Genomic DNA, 14,447 nt, shown 5'->3' on the forward strand with positions numbered 1-14,447 from the left:
CCTCCGCGGCCGGCACCCCCCCTTGCTCCGGCCCCCGGGAGCCCAGAAGCACAGGACGACCGCCACACAGGGATGAGGGCCAACAGCATCTGCACCTTTATCCCCCCGCGGGCGGCTGGGCCTGAGACACCAACACATCACTAGAAAACCCAGAGGAAACAAGGAGCAAGTGCAAGTCCAGGCAACCGGGCCAAGGTCACGCAGAAAGGTCACTGTTATCAAAACGCTCCTGGTCGTACACTTCAGCCACCACCTTGCGGCCAGCAAACCAGCGCCCGTTGAGGGCCTGGATAGCCTTGTGAGTCTCGGAGGCTATGGAAAACTCCACAAAAATCTTGACAATGATCTCCGCATCCTCCTCCTCGCCCTGCTTCTCCTGGTAGATGATGACGCGGTTGACAGCACCAAACTTGCCACACTCCTCGGTCACCTCCCCCTCCAGGTCATCGTCGATGTCCTTGGGGTCCACCATGTTACGCAGAACCATCACTGTGGACTGTGTGGGGGAGGGGACAGCTGAGTTACGGCCGGACCACGCCCCGCACCCCCTCCCGCCCGCACCGGCCCCGGCGCCCCGGCGGCCCCGGCGGCCCACCTCCTGTTTGCGGAGCAGCTTCTGCATCACCATGTGGCGGGCGCTGCTGCCCGAGATGCTCATGTGCTCCTGCTCACTCAGCATCTCTGGCCGCTCTGACTCGGGAAACAGCTCCTCCTCCTCCTTCTCCTTCTTGGGCTCCAGGAGACCCAGCGTTGGAGGGCTGGCCAGGATGGGGTTTACCACTCCCACAGAGGGGATGGTGACCGGAATGGGAGGCCGGGCTGGGGTCACACCTGCAGCAAACCCACCAGGTCCAGCAGTCACACTCCCCCCATCTCCGCCCTTCCCAGGAAGGCGCCCCAGCACCACTCAGCCATCACTGAGCAACGTCTTACCTGGGGCGCAGAGGACTATGCCCAGAGGACTGGCAGGGGAAGGAGGGGAAGGCCTGACCCACCCAGGCTCACCTGTGATGACTCCTGGGGCCTGGGCAGCCATGACAGCCTGGGGCAAAGCCCCCAGAGGCTGGGCCAGAGTCAGTGCAGGGGATACCAGTCCAGGCGTGGCCAGGGTACCCAGCACCGCTGCTCCAGCCACTGCTTCCTGCAACCCAGAAGGCCACCACACTCAGTCCCCAATCTGGCTGCCTCCGCTCAAGATCACACAAAGAGCCGACACTCAGAGGATGTGGGAGGGAGGAGCTATCCCCACCCAACAAGTGAACTACGCGACTGAACCCACCCTCACCTGAGCTGTGATCTTGGCTGTGGCTGCAGCTGCAGCCACAGCAGCAGCAGGTGGGAGGCCTCCAGGTGTGGCAGGTGTAAGCAGGGGCATTGGGGGGGTGACAGCCTTGCCCACTCGCAAGTACTGGCCACCCAGGTCAAACAGGTTCATGGAAGACACGGCATCCTGGGACGACTGAGCCTTTTCGTACTCTGCAGGGCAGGAGCGCCAGTGAGCGTCAGCCGCCGTGCCAAGCGGACCCCGACCTCACCACAGTCTCTGCAAACTCACCAATGAAACCGTAACCTTTGTGCTTGCCAGTTGTAGGGTCCCGGGCGAGCGTGCAAGATTTGATCTTGCCGAAGGCCTCAAATACACTCTTGATGTCATCATCTGAAAGGTCCTGGTGCACAGAAGCCACATAGATGCGGTTGAAAGCTCGTGCCTCCTCAGCCAGCTGGTCTATGATAGGCTGGGCCTGCCCTATGTTGCTGGGTCTGCCCACCTGGGAGAGAGGCAGGGCACAAAGCCCCCAGTCAGCACAGGCCTGGCCACGTCAGCCCTCGGGCTTCTGAACAGGCTGCTCTGCATCACCTGGCTGACTGAAAACAGAGCACACTGATGTGCCAGCCCTGAGGCCCACCTCCTTGGCCCTCACCTTAATGTTCCTGCCTCCTAGCATCACCGAGTTCATCTGCTCCAAGGCGAGCTGTGCGGCTTCTGGGACCTCATACTCCACAAAGGCAAAGCCCTGGGTGCAGGAACGTGTCGTGAGGCCAACAGAGGCCGAGGTGGAGAGGGTGGGGGGGTGGGGAGGGGCAGACTAAAGCCCACCTTGTGCTTCATGGTGACAGAGTCCCAGGACATGTCAATGCTCTTGATGGGTCCAAAGGGAGCAAAAGCCTGGCGAATGGTGTCCTCCCCAAGCTCATAGTAGATGGAACCCACGTAGACCCGGCACATGATGGCCAGTGCCCGTTGCCGCTGAGCTGCCATCTGGAGCAGGACACAAGGGGAGAGAGAGCCACTGGCTTGTGAGGGGGTGGCAAGAGGCTGAGCAGCCCACTCCCCTCCTGGCCCACCTACCCAGCTCCGCTGTGGGGAGGGCTCCCCACGCGGCAGCACGGTGCAGGCTCTGCTCCTGTAGTCAGGGTAGCAGGGGTCAACAGGACCCTACCCCCAGGAAGGAAGGCCAGGCCCAAAGGCAGGACATGGACGCACCCCGGCCCATCCAGGTCCTGGGCAGACTGGCAGCAAAGCTGACAGGTGGTCGGGAGGCAGGGCTGCATGCCCTCCCACCCTGCCCACCTTCCAGTCTGGGGGCCAGGTACCCCAAGCTGGGCTGGAAGATCCTCCTAGGGTCCTGGTCAAGTGCTCCGACGGAAGAGGGAAGGGGAAGCCATCCAAGCTGGAGGGACCCATTAGTGTGGAGGCAAGAGAGGGGGCAGAAGACAGGGCAGCTACGGCCCAGAAGAGAGCCCAGGGGAGGAGGTCAGGAGCCCAGATGGGGGCTCCCTGGAGAGAGAACAAACAGCAGCTGCTCATGCAGGGCCAACTCAGGTAGAGGCTTAGCATTTTGCAAGCCCCCCCCCGTGTGCTGAACACCTCACAAAAAACGGCTGGCTGGAGCTCACATCTGCAGCCACTAGGCCCAGCCCCCAGGAACATCAGAAGGTGGCAGAGCTGCCAAAAAGAGAAGCCCCAGGGCTCTCTGGAGCAGGGAGATAACAGGCCCAGCAGGCTCAGAGCTATGCTTGGGCAAACACTGCCTCTGCACTGGGGCAAGCTTGGGCCAAGGGACCTCTCCGCGCCCTCAGGGACGGGCTTCCCACCCCTGCCACCTCTACACGATGTGCTAGGCAGGGGGGTTCCCACAGCCACACGCAGTGGGCCACCAGGAGGAGCTGAGCCCCGGGGAAGACACCATAGGCCCCGGACAGGCAAAGACGGGGCCCTGGCTCTAGCTTCTCCATGAACCGGGGCTCCCCTCACCCTCAAAGGGCCCCCATAACCAGAGACCAGTTTCCCTCTTTAGACACCAGCTGGCCTAGTGTATAGACCAGGCCTTCCTCTCCCTCAGAGAGGAACCTAAAAATAAGGTCCACATATCCCCCAAACTAGGAATCCCCCCCACCCCAAATGGGACTGCCCTCCTCAAACTGGGCTCCCGACAAGTAGGCCTCAGGCCCCTGCTGAGACCAAGGACCACCAAAAGTGGAACTATGTCCCCTCTTGCACCAGGCACCCCGACATGAAACCATCTACCCCTCGGGTCAAAATTCCCCAAGATAGGAGTAAGTCTCCTCTTCAGTGTGGGCTTCCCAACAGGTGGGCCAAGAGCCCTCTCCCTGACATCTCCCCACAGACAGCTGCTTTCCAGAGAGGACACTGGGTCTGCCTGGCCCTCAAAGACGGGGCCACATCTCCTGTTAGAGCAGCACACTCGGGGACGACCCCCAGGAAAGAGCCATGTTTCCCCCTCAGACTTCCTGGAGCGGGGCCTGGCCTCCTCCTCAGCTTGCCTCCGGGGGATGGAGGAGCATCTCCTTCCCAGACTCCTCCGCCCACTGCAGCCAAGGTCTCAGCTACCGCCTCTGCCTCCTCCCTGGCCCACTCTGGGCTCAGCCCAGCCCCTGCCTGCTCCCTGGCTGCATGGCCCCTACACCTTGCTGACAGCCAGGCCCAGAGGACCAAGTCCTTGCCCTTCCCTCTGCTGCTTGCTTGGGACCCCCCAGCCCCCCACCCCATCCATCCATCCTCCCTCCAGGGTCTGATGGGGCCGTGAGTTAGGACTCTTCTCTCCTCGGGGGCCTGACCCCGACCCAGGAGCCCAGGCAGCCTGGAGACTGGCAGAGCTGGAGGCCCAGGCGCTGTGCCTTGTGCGTGCGGGCGACATGGGTGCAGGTGGGCCTGGCGTGGGCAGCTACCCTCCTGGCCTGCTGCCCTCTGCAGTTACCTGGCCGGTTAGTTTTAAGGCGGGACCTCAGAGCAGATGGAGGCCTCCCCAGGGGCGGTCCCGGGTGGGTGCCCGCCCACACCACTGGCCCCGCCACGCCTGGCGCTCTGCTGCGCTCGTCCCGAGCTGGCGGGCAGGGCCGGCTAGGGGAGCAAGGTCCCCAGCACGCGGGCTGCACTGCCCCCCTCTAGCCCTGACTAAGGACATGAGCCCCAGAAGAAGTGAGCATTTCTATTGACCGATTGCAAAGGTGAGAGAGGATCTCCAAAGCCCATTGTCACTGCTGCCATCTGAAAGACAGTAAAGACAGAGTTCAGTCTGTTGGAGCCGAGCAGTCTCCCGCTCTTGTCACACCTCACTCAGACAGCGGCAAGGCCCGGAGTCCCCGCCCTGCCAGGGAGGTCCGCCTGCCTTCCCAAACTGCCAGCCAACTGGCCAGCCGCCGGCACCTGCCCAGGGGGGCCTCAGAGCCCCAGGTGCCCCGCCCCACAGCCTGGCCGGCGGGGCAGAAGGAAGGGAGGGGGAGGAGGGGGAGGAGGGGGAGGAAGGGGAGGAAGGGGAGGAAGGGGGGGAAGGAGGGGAAGGGGGGGAGGGGGAGGAGGGTGCGGAGGGGGAGGAGGGTGCAGATGGAGCACAGTGAAGAGCCAGGGCATCTCCTGAGGGCTGGGCAGGGGGCAGGGGGCTCGAGGCCCAGGCACCTGTCAGCCTCGCCCTGGCCTCTTCCCCACAGCCATTGCTGCTTCTCGCCAGAGGGCTAGAGCAGGGTGCTGCTGGAGGTGCCCCAGCCGGTCCTCTCTGTCCTGGACCCCAGCTCAGGTGGGGTGGGCTCACTGCAGGGGTCAGGGCCTGACCGCTCTTATCCGAGGCCGTGGGGATGGGGAGGCACGCCCCTACATGCTGCAGCACCACATGGGTGCAGAGGCGACCTGAGGCGACAGTTTCAAGTCCAAGAGGAGGAGCCAACTCAGGGTGCGGGCACAGCTACAGCGAAAGGGCGGGGAGGGGGCCGTGGGCACTCAGCAGCTGGGTAAGGCTGGGCCACTCAAGCCTCACGGAGGAACCTGGGCGTCCCAAGAACGAGTCCTTGAGAAACAGAACCACAGCACCTTGTGGGGACGGCCGAAGGCACAGGAGGAGGAAGAGAAGGAAGAGGAGGTGGAGGTGGCGGGGGGGGGGGGGCAGCGGAGGCTCCCCGGCCCAGGCGGGGGGGGCGGCCTCCAGCAGAGCCAGCGCCAGGCCAGAGGGTGGGGCCCTGGTGGCTCACCTGCAGGTTGGTAAGCTGCTGCTGCTGGTGCGCGATGGTCTGCTTCACCAGCACGCTCTTGATGCTCTGCTCCATGGCGTACTTCTTGGCCTGCAGGAGAAGGCGGTGAGGAGCACTGGGGGGCCCGGTCTGCGGGGGGGGGGGGGGGATGCGCCTTCCTCCGCCGACTGCCCCCCCCACCATGCCACAACACCCCAGGGGGTACACTCTCACCTTCTGGAGGGCCTCCTGCTGCTCGGGCGTCAGAGGAGGCAGTCCCAGCTTCGCGGCTGTGCTCTGCCCGTTCTCCATCTTGATGGAGTCCGTCCCCTGCTGGTGGGGAGCAGGGAAGTCATTAAGAACAAGCTCACGACCTCCCTCATGTGGCCCCAGGAGCCCCACCCCACCCATCTCCCCCTACAACTGCACAAGGCCTCCAGCCCAGCCGATTCCCAGGGACAGGCAGGTCTGCCCTTCTGCCATCCCTGTGCCTGTCCCTAGGCCTGTCTCTCTCAAGACCCATGCCACTGAGGAAGGCAGGTACCTTGGGGGCCTTGGGACAACCCAGAGCAGCTGCAGGGCCCAGGCCACAGTGGCCTCCTCAGGAGCTATGAAGACAGGCAGCAAGTAGTAGAAGGGGCCCAGCCCTTGTAGCAAACCTGACCCCAGAACTTCAGTCCTCTGCCACGCAAGAGAGCTGGCCCTGGCCATCCTTTATAAGGAAAAGGAGCCACGGTTTGTTCTCTGGATGTGCAGGGACTCCTCATTCCTGGACTACCTGGCGTCCACCCCTGCCCCCACACCGTCCCGCAGCCCAAGCCAGGGTCACAGACTCTGCGTCCCTGCTTGGGCAGAGTTCCCAAGAGATCACTCAAGGAGCAAGGGAAAGGACCTCCCTCCCAGCACACCTCCATGCAGCGCCCCATCCCCCATCCCTGCACACTGTTGAGAACCTGGAGCTGCTCTCCCAGGTCACAAGAGCCCAGAGGAGGGCTCCACCCAACCTCCACCCAACTCCTCCCTGGGCTGTGCTTAGCCCCCTGGGAAGAGAAGCCAGGAGCAGACAAGCCACAGAAGAAAAGTGGACCTGCCAGCACCCTACCCAGGCAAGCACGGGGACCAGAAGATATTCTGGGGGATGGGGGTAGAGCAGGCACAGCTGCAGACAAATCCAATGTAACTAGGATTAAGTGTACATTCCTTCTGTCAAAATTCATTTGTAAGCTGTTTGCAGGGGAAATATAGCCATGCGAGCAAAAAGAAAAACACAGCCACCGGACCAGAGAGTGTGTGTATCAGGGATCAGATCACACCTGCCTGCCCACGGGTTCAGAGGGCCCGGGGCTACCCACCAACTGCAAGGACAGACCCCCGCCAGCCCCCTCCAGAGGGGATGTTCTGCAACTCCCAGCACACGGCCTTCCGAGGGACAGCGGAGTAGGCAGATCCCCAACGCAGATGTGACCAGCAAGGACAGAGGTACAAAGGAGGCAGGGAGGGGCCGGCTGACCCAAACCCCAAGAACCACCACCCTGACTAGCCCACGTACTGGGTTTCCAGCACAGGGTCAAAGGGCAGGAGGGGCCTGGAGGCCCCTACGCTGGTGACCAGTCTGGCCCCTGAAGCTTGTCTTCTCCACCCTCCCAGCTGGCCCCAAGCCCAGTTCTCTTTAGTGGGACAGAGGCCCTGAGAGCCAGGGGCTGTGACTCTAGAGCAGGCTGTCACCATGGTAATCAATGCCAACCCCCTTCCAGCCCCTTAGAAACTTTTCAATCTCTTCTTTGTCTTGGTAAACAAAAGGCCCTTCTCCCATCAACCAGGGCAGGGGAGGGCTGGCTAGAGGGACACCCTGGCCCCTTTGCCCATCTGCTTCAGCCCCCATAACTTCCCAGGATCCAGGCTGCATACCATGGCCAGCCCTCCCCTGAGTGCGCTGGGGGGCCCACAGGAGGGCCCAGCTCCAACAGGCCCCCAGGCCACCTTGTTGAGCCCCCACTGGAACCGAATGGAGGCAGACGCTGCCATGGAAAAGCACAAAGAACCTTATTACCCAGCAACAAGGCTTGGCTCCACCTCCTATAGGACAAGCTCCCAAGGGTGAAACAACTAAAGCAGAACAAGATCTGCCCATGCCCCCTCTGAAGCCTGGCCCGAGTCCCACACAGACCCATGCTCCGACTTGCACGTTATTCTGCTTTGTTGTTTTATTTAAATTCGAGATTTGACACGAAAATCTGTGTTTCTGGCTCTTAATACCCATCACATTCGGAAACAGCATGGCTGCCATCTTGTAGAACACGGACGACTAACAACTTACATGGCTCAGGTTCAGCCCCACCTGACCATCGTCACTATCTGCCCAAAGTCTGAAGACGCACGAGGCTGCGAGCCACCACAAAAGCAGGTGGGCACTACAGGGAGAGGCGGGAGCCGGGCCGGAGGCTGGGCGGTAAGGGAGCAAGACAGGCACCTCCACCCAGAAGGCAGAGAAGAGTCCCTAGGGCTCCTCCCACCCCACCCCCATCTCTCTGGGCCCAGGGACACGCAGATGGGCGGGCGGGCAGGCAGGCAGGCAGACGGGTGGGCGGGCGGGCGGGCCTGAGGGCAAGGATGCTTAAGGTCAGTACCTGTGGAGGTTTCCATTTGTCTCCCGCTGCCACCACTGCCGCCGCCGGCTCGGACCCCCCTCCTTGCTGGCCATTGACCTGCTGCAGGCAGGAAGGAGATGTTGTAATGGACAGTCATAAGACCCACCCACCCTGGCCCTCTCTCCCCTTCCCTAGCTAAGAGCTAAGTGCCCACGGATGAGAAAGAGAAGCCAGCAGGGGCACCGGAAGAGTCCAGCTCTGGCTTGGCCCCTGAACATCCCACAGTATCCACCCGCCCCACCCATTCTTCCAGGACACCTGCAGCTGACTAGGGCTCTGGCACAAGGGGCTGCCCTGGCAGAATCTAAGGTAACCTGGAGTTGGCAAGGAGTCATCAGGAAAGGACAGGACAGAGGATTAAGAGAGCTCCTGCCCCATGCCAAGGAAAGGCATCCTCCCCTGGGCCTAAACCTGCCCCCTGGCCACAGAGCTGAGGTCCTAAAAGATCAGTTCCTTTCCTGCCAGCAGGCTGGGCCAGGCCAGACAGGATGACAAGGGGCACAGCTGGCCATCTCCCCATATCCCCTCCTGAGGCAGACAGGGAAACCTCTCTGGCAACCCTCCCCCCAACACACACAGCTCAGCATCAGTCCCAATGCCTTCCATAGGCTCTGGTCAAGCCCATACCCCAAGACCCTCCTGAAGACCCCTCTGAGGAGGGCTGCCCTCTGAATGACAGGGCCAGGCAGGTGGTCTGTATGCACAAGCCTCCCTCCCCCAGCAGTCAAACTGTCCAGGGCTGGCAGCTGAGAGCCTGGCTATACCCCACACCCAGAGAGGCCATGGAGCCACTGCTATGCAGAGCCAGCCTAACGGAAGGAACAGCTCCCAACTCAGCTTAGCAGGATGGCAGGAGCAAAGACAGGCCAAGGGCAGGAGGTGGGCAACATCGTGGGCAACGTCGTGGGGGACTTGGTAAAAGGGCCCTGAGACCTACTCCACCTTCTCAGGGGCTACATGGCAGGAACTGAGAGCAGAATACGCTTTCCCCACTCCCATCTTACAAGACCTACAGATATATAGGAACACAGGGGACAACCATACCCACCCTTGTAGCCCTGTGCACAAAGCCAGAGGCTAGGCTGACTTGGTCAGAGTGTGTCTCAGGCTCTCTAGCCCCAAAGGAGATAGCAACACAAGCCTGTCTGTGCTAGAGACACGGTCAGTGAGCACAGAACCTGTGGCTAACGCCCAAGCAGAGACTTGGCTGAAGTTGCTCTGAACTCAGCACCACTGCTTCTTAGGAAAGAGAGAAGCAAAGGACACGGGTCCCCCCGAGTGGGTGTATGGCAGCTGGGGACAGGGTCAGTGTCTGGCTTGCCTCAAGTCCCCTGGCACCCCAGGAGCACATCCGGAGCAGAGGCTGCCCTCTCAAGGATCACAGCAAGTGATCACTTCAGGTCTGGGGAAGCAATCCAGTCCCTTGACCCATGAATAGAGCCAACTTGAGGGCACATTTGTAAACAACTTCCTGCTCCCCCAAATTAAAGTAACAGCCAACACAGGAAGCAGGACATTGCTGAGAGCAGAACACAACTCAGAAGAGACTTCTCCGGAAAAATCAGTCCAGGAGAGGACGCTACATAGGACATTCCCGTTGCCTCCAAAGAAACCAAGCTCCTCGTCCCACAGAGTCTCAGCTTCTGTTCTAAGCAGATACTAAAAAAACTTGGAGAAAACTGCTATTTATTATCACAGTTGGTCATATGTTGTCACCCTGTGGCAATGAAAATAGGAGGCTTTGTGGTCACAAAGCTCCCCAGCACCAGGCAGCAGTACCTCAAGGGGTGAGCAGTCCCCTCTGGGAGGCAATGCAGCCCATGAGTCTGGGACCCAAACTCCAGCACTGTCACTGCTCAACAGCCCAGGACAAAGAGGATTACTTCCATCAGAAGTTACTTAACACTTCCAGGTTTCTGGCTCTTTCAGACCTGTGCCCTGGGGCTGGCATGAAGATTCAGTGAGTCGCTCCATGTAAAGAATGTCAGACTATCCATGCACAAGACCAACATGGCACAAATCTTACTGATTATTAGTACCAGTGTAACACCCAGGGTCCGATTCCCAAAGCAGAGCCGTTGCAGTACGCTTTCCATCTGTTCAAGTCCTCCTCACATGGTGCCCTGCTCGCTACCAGACGGCCAGGCTCTGTGCTGGGCACTTTGGATGCAGCAAAAACAAGACGAGACGCATGCCAACTGGCACCTACATAAGAGGACGTCTGTGGTTCATGAGCGCTAAGAAGAAAATCAAGCACAAGATGCAAAGAAAGGGGCTGAGGCACACTGGGCCTAGGCAGCCAGGGAGGCCTAGGAGGTAGCATGCACGCCAGGGTCTTCAGGAGGCAGCAAGAGGGACGGTGCCCACAGGGAAGGGGGAGGGTCTGGGGACCCTGCCAGATGGAACCCAAGGGTAATGGCCCCAAGCAGGAGTGAGCCTAGCTGTCAAAAGTAGGGAAGAATGGACCTGTAAGTCAGACACACACAATGCCACCAGAAGACTATGTCCCTGACAGGAAGGGGCTGAGGCCTGTTTCTGCAGCCACCAGGTGGAAGGCACAAGTGACAAGAGGCACTTCTGCATCTTTGTCCTTCCCTACCAGATCACTATCAGCCAAGTTCAGTGCCACTCTATCCTCCCAGGAGAGCTGAAGCCACATCTTAGGACAGCAACTGGCATTGTTCAGCATGCATGGACCACAAGACAGAACAGGCTCTCACTACGCCCAACTAAGACGACAAGAAAACAGGCTGCCTAGAAATCGGTCCACTGAACAGGTTAGAAGAGGAACGTATCAAGCCACAGCCTGGAACTCACTCCCAGAATTTGATATAAGCCTGGACCTTTACAGTTTCCACGTGTTAACCTCTTGAGAGAATTCAATGGGCAACAAACACCCCTACTGAACACCTCACCTTCCAGAGTTCAGACTTTTTGCCCACGTCCACCTCTACCATGATGCGCCTGTCTGGCACCGTGCCACAGTAGAGCTAAGCCAGCTCATCCCTCAGTCTCCAGAGGTACAGGGTGCTGCTAGTGATAGAGCTTCGAGCAGCCAGCAAGGCTGAGCGGCCCTAGGATGCTCAGGAGAGACCAATCATCCACTCTCATTGGCTTCTCTTCCTCCTCCACATTCCTTATGTTCCCAGGAGTCTGGGTCCCTGTCTCCAAGCCTCCCTCTCCGTCACTGTCCAGTCCTAACCGCTATCTGGGACAGTAACCAAGTCCTCCACCTGCATCTCTTTTCTAACTTAACTCTCAAGAAGGTCACTTGCTCCTGTGGCTTCAACAGGAAGCAAGAGGTGGTAGAAAAAGGTTAGCCAGATCTGAAAATCACACACTGGGCTCCCCTCACAAGCAGGGGCCTCTCTCCCTCTGGGAGGCAGTTCCTGCCCCAGTGACATGGGTCCAGCCTCCCTCACTGGGTGTCAGCCCCCGGCTCAGGGCCTGGCCAAGGCCTAGCTCTAGCCTAAGTATACTCCCTGACCCCAAAATGTCTTCCCTATCCGTCCAGCCTCCAGCCACCTGCAAACGTTGCCTTCTCAGACAGGCTTCACCATGTCACTCTGGGTACGCGTCGGTGGCAGGGTGGCAGGTAAGTAAAGAGATGAAGTGCTGCCATTAAGGGTCCAGGAGGACAGACACTCATTTAAACGGAGCAGGGAGGCAAAAGGGTCAAGGGAGACTTCACCATGGAAGCGTGGTGTGTACGAGGGTTCTCCGTCTATGCTACTCACTCGATGCCACTAAGACGTAGGTGAGCACTGAGCAGGGGAGGGAGGGGTTCCTTCCTCTGGGTGCCCACAACCCCCTGAGCACAGGTCCCTCGGGCTCGCAGTCCATGGCCTCCGTGTCCACCAGACCCCCGAACAGGGCAGGGACTGCCTCTGCTTCCCCACTGTGCCCCGACCCACTGTGCTTGAGAAACGTGCGCTCAGACAGCACGTTCGCTCCTTCCGAAGGCAGGACGGAGTCCCTGTTAGCTGGTAACCCCTTCCCCGCAGAGCATCAGCTGGGAGCAGAGCCACAGCTGTGGATGCAGGCCGCCGAGCCCGCCACCCTTCCCAGAGGGCCGAGATTCCTTCCTACAGGCCCTGCACGCCTGGCGGCCCCTTCACTCGGCCGAGAAGAGACGCCTTCGCTCCCAGGAGCCCCGCCGTCAAGTACGGGCTGCAGGCGCACCCGCTGGCAGAACAGTACGACGGCCGCCTGGCTCCGCTCTAAGGCTGCGGCTCAGCGGCGCCATCCGAGGCCGCTCGCCTCGGGCGGCCCGGCCGCACCCCGACGGTGCCGCGCTCCGCGCGCTGCGCGGCCGCCAGACGCCGACCGCCGGAAGCTGTAGCCCGCGAGCCGGAAGCTGAGGCCGCAGGCCGGCCCCCGCCTCGCGCCCGCCCCGCCCCCGCCTCTCGCGACTAAGAGCCGCGGGGGCCCGGGAGCGACCGCCGCGTCTCCGAGAGGCCTTCGGCGCCCTGGCCGGGCCGACGACCCACTCCCGCCAGCTGAGCGGCGGCCCACGGTCGCGGGCGGCTCACTTACGAGAGCTATGGTCGCCGTCGCCATCTTGCGTCCGTCGCGGCCGCCGCGCGCGCCACACGCTGCTGCTCCCTCCGCGGTCTCGCGCGATCTGGGCGCCGGCGGAAGCGCCCGAAGGAGGACGGAAGTCTCGCGATAAAAGTCCCTTTCGCCTTCGACTGGGGGGCGGGGGAGAGAGAGGAGTGAGCTTCCGGTGTGGGGAGGGACAGTTAAAGCTCCGGAGCGGAGCGGACGGAAGGAGCGGCGGGCGCTCGTTGCGCGCCTCGCTTTCCCCGGGGCTGTGTGCGTCTTGTCTCTTCGCTGGGCTTCCCCGTAGTCGGCGGAGGACCGGCCCACCTCAGTTTGTCTCAGTTAGCCCCTCGCTTCACCCTCCTGCCCCACTCCGGCTGCTGCTCCATTTCTCTGCCTCCCCGCTCGCACGTAAGGGGCAGGGCGGAGGAAGTTCGGATCCCCTCCGGGGGGCGGAAGCATTCCCATCTGCCCAAAAGATCATGTTGAGAGAGTGGTAAAGAGTCGCCGCGTTTCGGAGTCAGAGTCCAAGTTGCTTCTTCGCGTCGTGCCCTCTCAAGTCGGGGTGTGCCTACCAATGGATGGTGGGCTCTCGTGTAATTAGCGTTCTCTTTCCTAGTGACTCATAAGACAGTAGTGCGTCTTAAAAATGATGGCGTCCTAGATTCAATGATCTACAGTCGGTAGACCCGGAATTCAAGAGACAGGCTTGTGAACCAATTCAGTGGAAAGGGCCTGCACCCAGGGTCCCCTAAGTCCTTCCAACTATTTTTTTTAAAAGATTTTATTTATTTATTTGAGAGAGAGAATGAGAGATAGAGAGCACGAGAAGGAAGAGGGTCAGAGGGAGAAGCAGACTCCCTGCTGAGCAGGGAGCCCGATGCGGGACTCGATCCCAGGACTCCAGGATCATGACTTGAGCCGAAGGCAGTCACTTAACCAACTGAGCCACCCAGGCGCCCCTTCCAACTATTTTTTAAAGGCTCCCGGCACGCATCATGGCGTTGAGCTGCCCTGGACGTCTGCCACATGTCACACCCAGCCCCAAGACCCTAACTCAATGAAACCACATCTGCAAGCTCAGGCAGTGAGATTGTCAGTCCAGCAACCTCAGCCTGCCTGAGGCAACAAAGTGTCTTTCCCAGTGTAAAATAAAATGCAGATACCTCTCGTTAAACATGGCAGAATATTTTCTTCACATCCCTCCCCTCTAAAATGATAGGAAAAGAGTTTTGTAAAGGCAAAACCCCATGAACACAGAAGTGAAATATTGTGCAACTGGAGGAAGGTGGACAATGGGATCTGCTTTAGCCAACTGGAGGTTAGTGTCTGAGGGGTTGTGTGTGAAAATGTAGTTGGAAAAAGGAGACCCCACACCTCTATCCCTACTGGCAGTGGCTGGACTCTCAGACCAGGGTCCTGTTCCAAAAGTAAGGGAGTTGATGAGACTCTTGCCCTTTTCCCACCTCCACCCCAGCTCCAAGTCTAGCCCCCAGCCACGCATGTGCCACCCATGAACCTCAGAGCCCCTCTCTGCAGCAGTCCTGGCTCAAAAGAAGACTGGCGGCTGGAGGGTGCTCAGGAGAATGGCCTGGCTAGATCCTTGGCCTCAAAACTCACCAGGCAATAAGCCCCACCAGTAAGATACCACTCTTAAGAGCAACTGGGCAGCCCAGGATCACCAGACACCTAAGGAGGAGGAAGACAAAAACGGAAAAGGGAAAGGGACTCAGAAGACAATAAAGGAAGAAGAAAAGCTAAAACCATATCCTCAGAGATATCAGAAAAGATGTT

The 14,447-nt window shown here is 60.1% G+C and overlaps 1 protein-coding gene across 14 annotated transcripts; it reads right to left on the reverse strand.

The window, feature by feature from the left end:
• Positions 1–196: 196 nt before the first annotated feature.
• PUF60 (poly(U) binding splicing factor 60) lies at positions 197–12,791 on the reverse strand. 14 transcript variants are annotated; one of them, XM_027626369.1, is made up of 12 exons: positions 12,648–12,790; positions 8,091–8,171; positions 5,698–5,796; positions 5,485–5,574; positions 4,460–4,510; positions 2,099–2,260; positions 1,923–2,015; positions 1,556–1,769; positions 1,286–1,476; positions 1,006–1,141; positions 596–831; positions 197–496 (listed from the first exon to the last, which is right to left on the reverse strand). In XM_027626369.1, exons 1-12 carry the CDS (start codon positions 12,669–12,671, stop codon positions 197–199), a joined length of 1,677 nt encoding a protein of 558 aa, XP_027482170.1. In that variant the 5' UTR covers positions 12,672–12,790. The 14 variants fall into 14 exon arrangements, with proteins under 14 accessions (XP_027482170.1, XP_027482072.1, XP_027482065.1 ...); XM_027626271.1 differs by having other exon boundaries at positions 5,698–5,793; positions 12,648–12,789; XM_027626264.1 differs by having other exon boundaries at positions 8,091–8,168; positions 12,648–12,707.
• Positions 12,792–14,447: the final 1,656 nt, after the last annotated feature.

Source organism: Zalophus californianus, chromosome 4 (genome assembly GCF_009762305.2).
Source record: "Zalophus californianus isolate mZalCal1 chromosome 4, mZalCal1.pri.v2, whole genome shotgun sequence".
Classification (NCBI taxonomy): Eukaryota; Metazoa; Chordata; class Mammalia; order Carnivora; family Otariidae; genus Zalophus; species Zalophus californianus.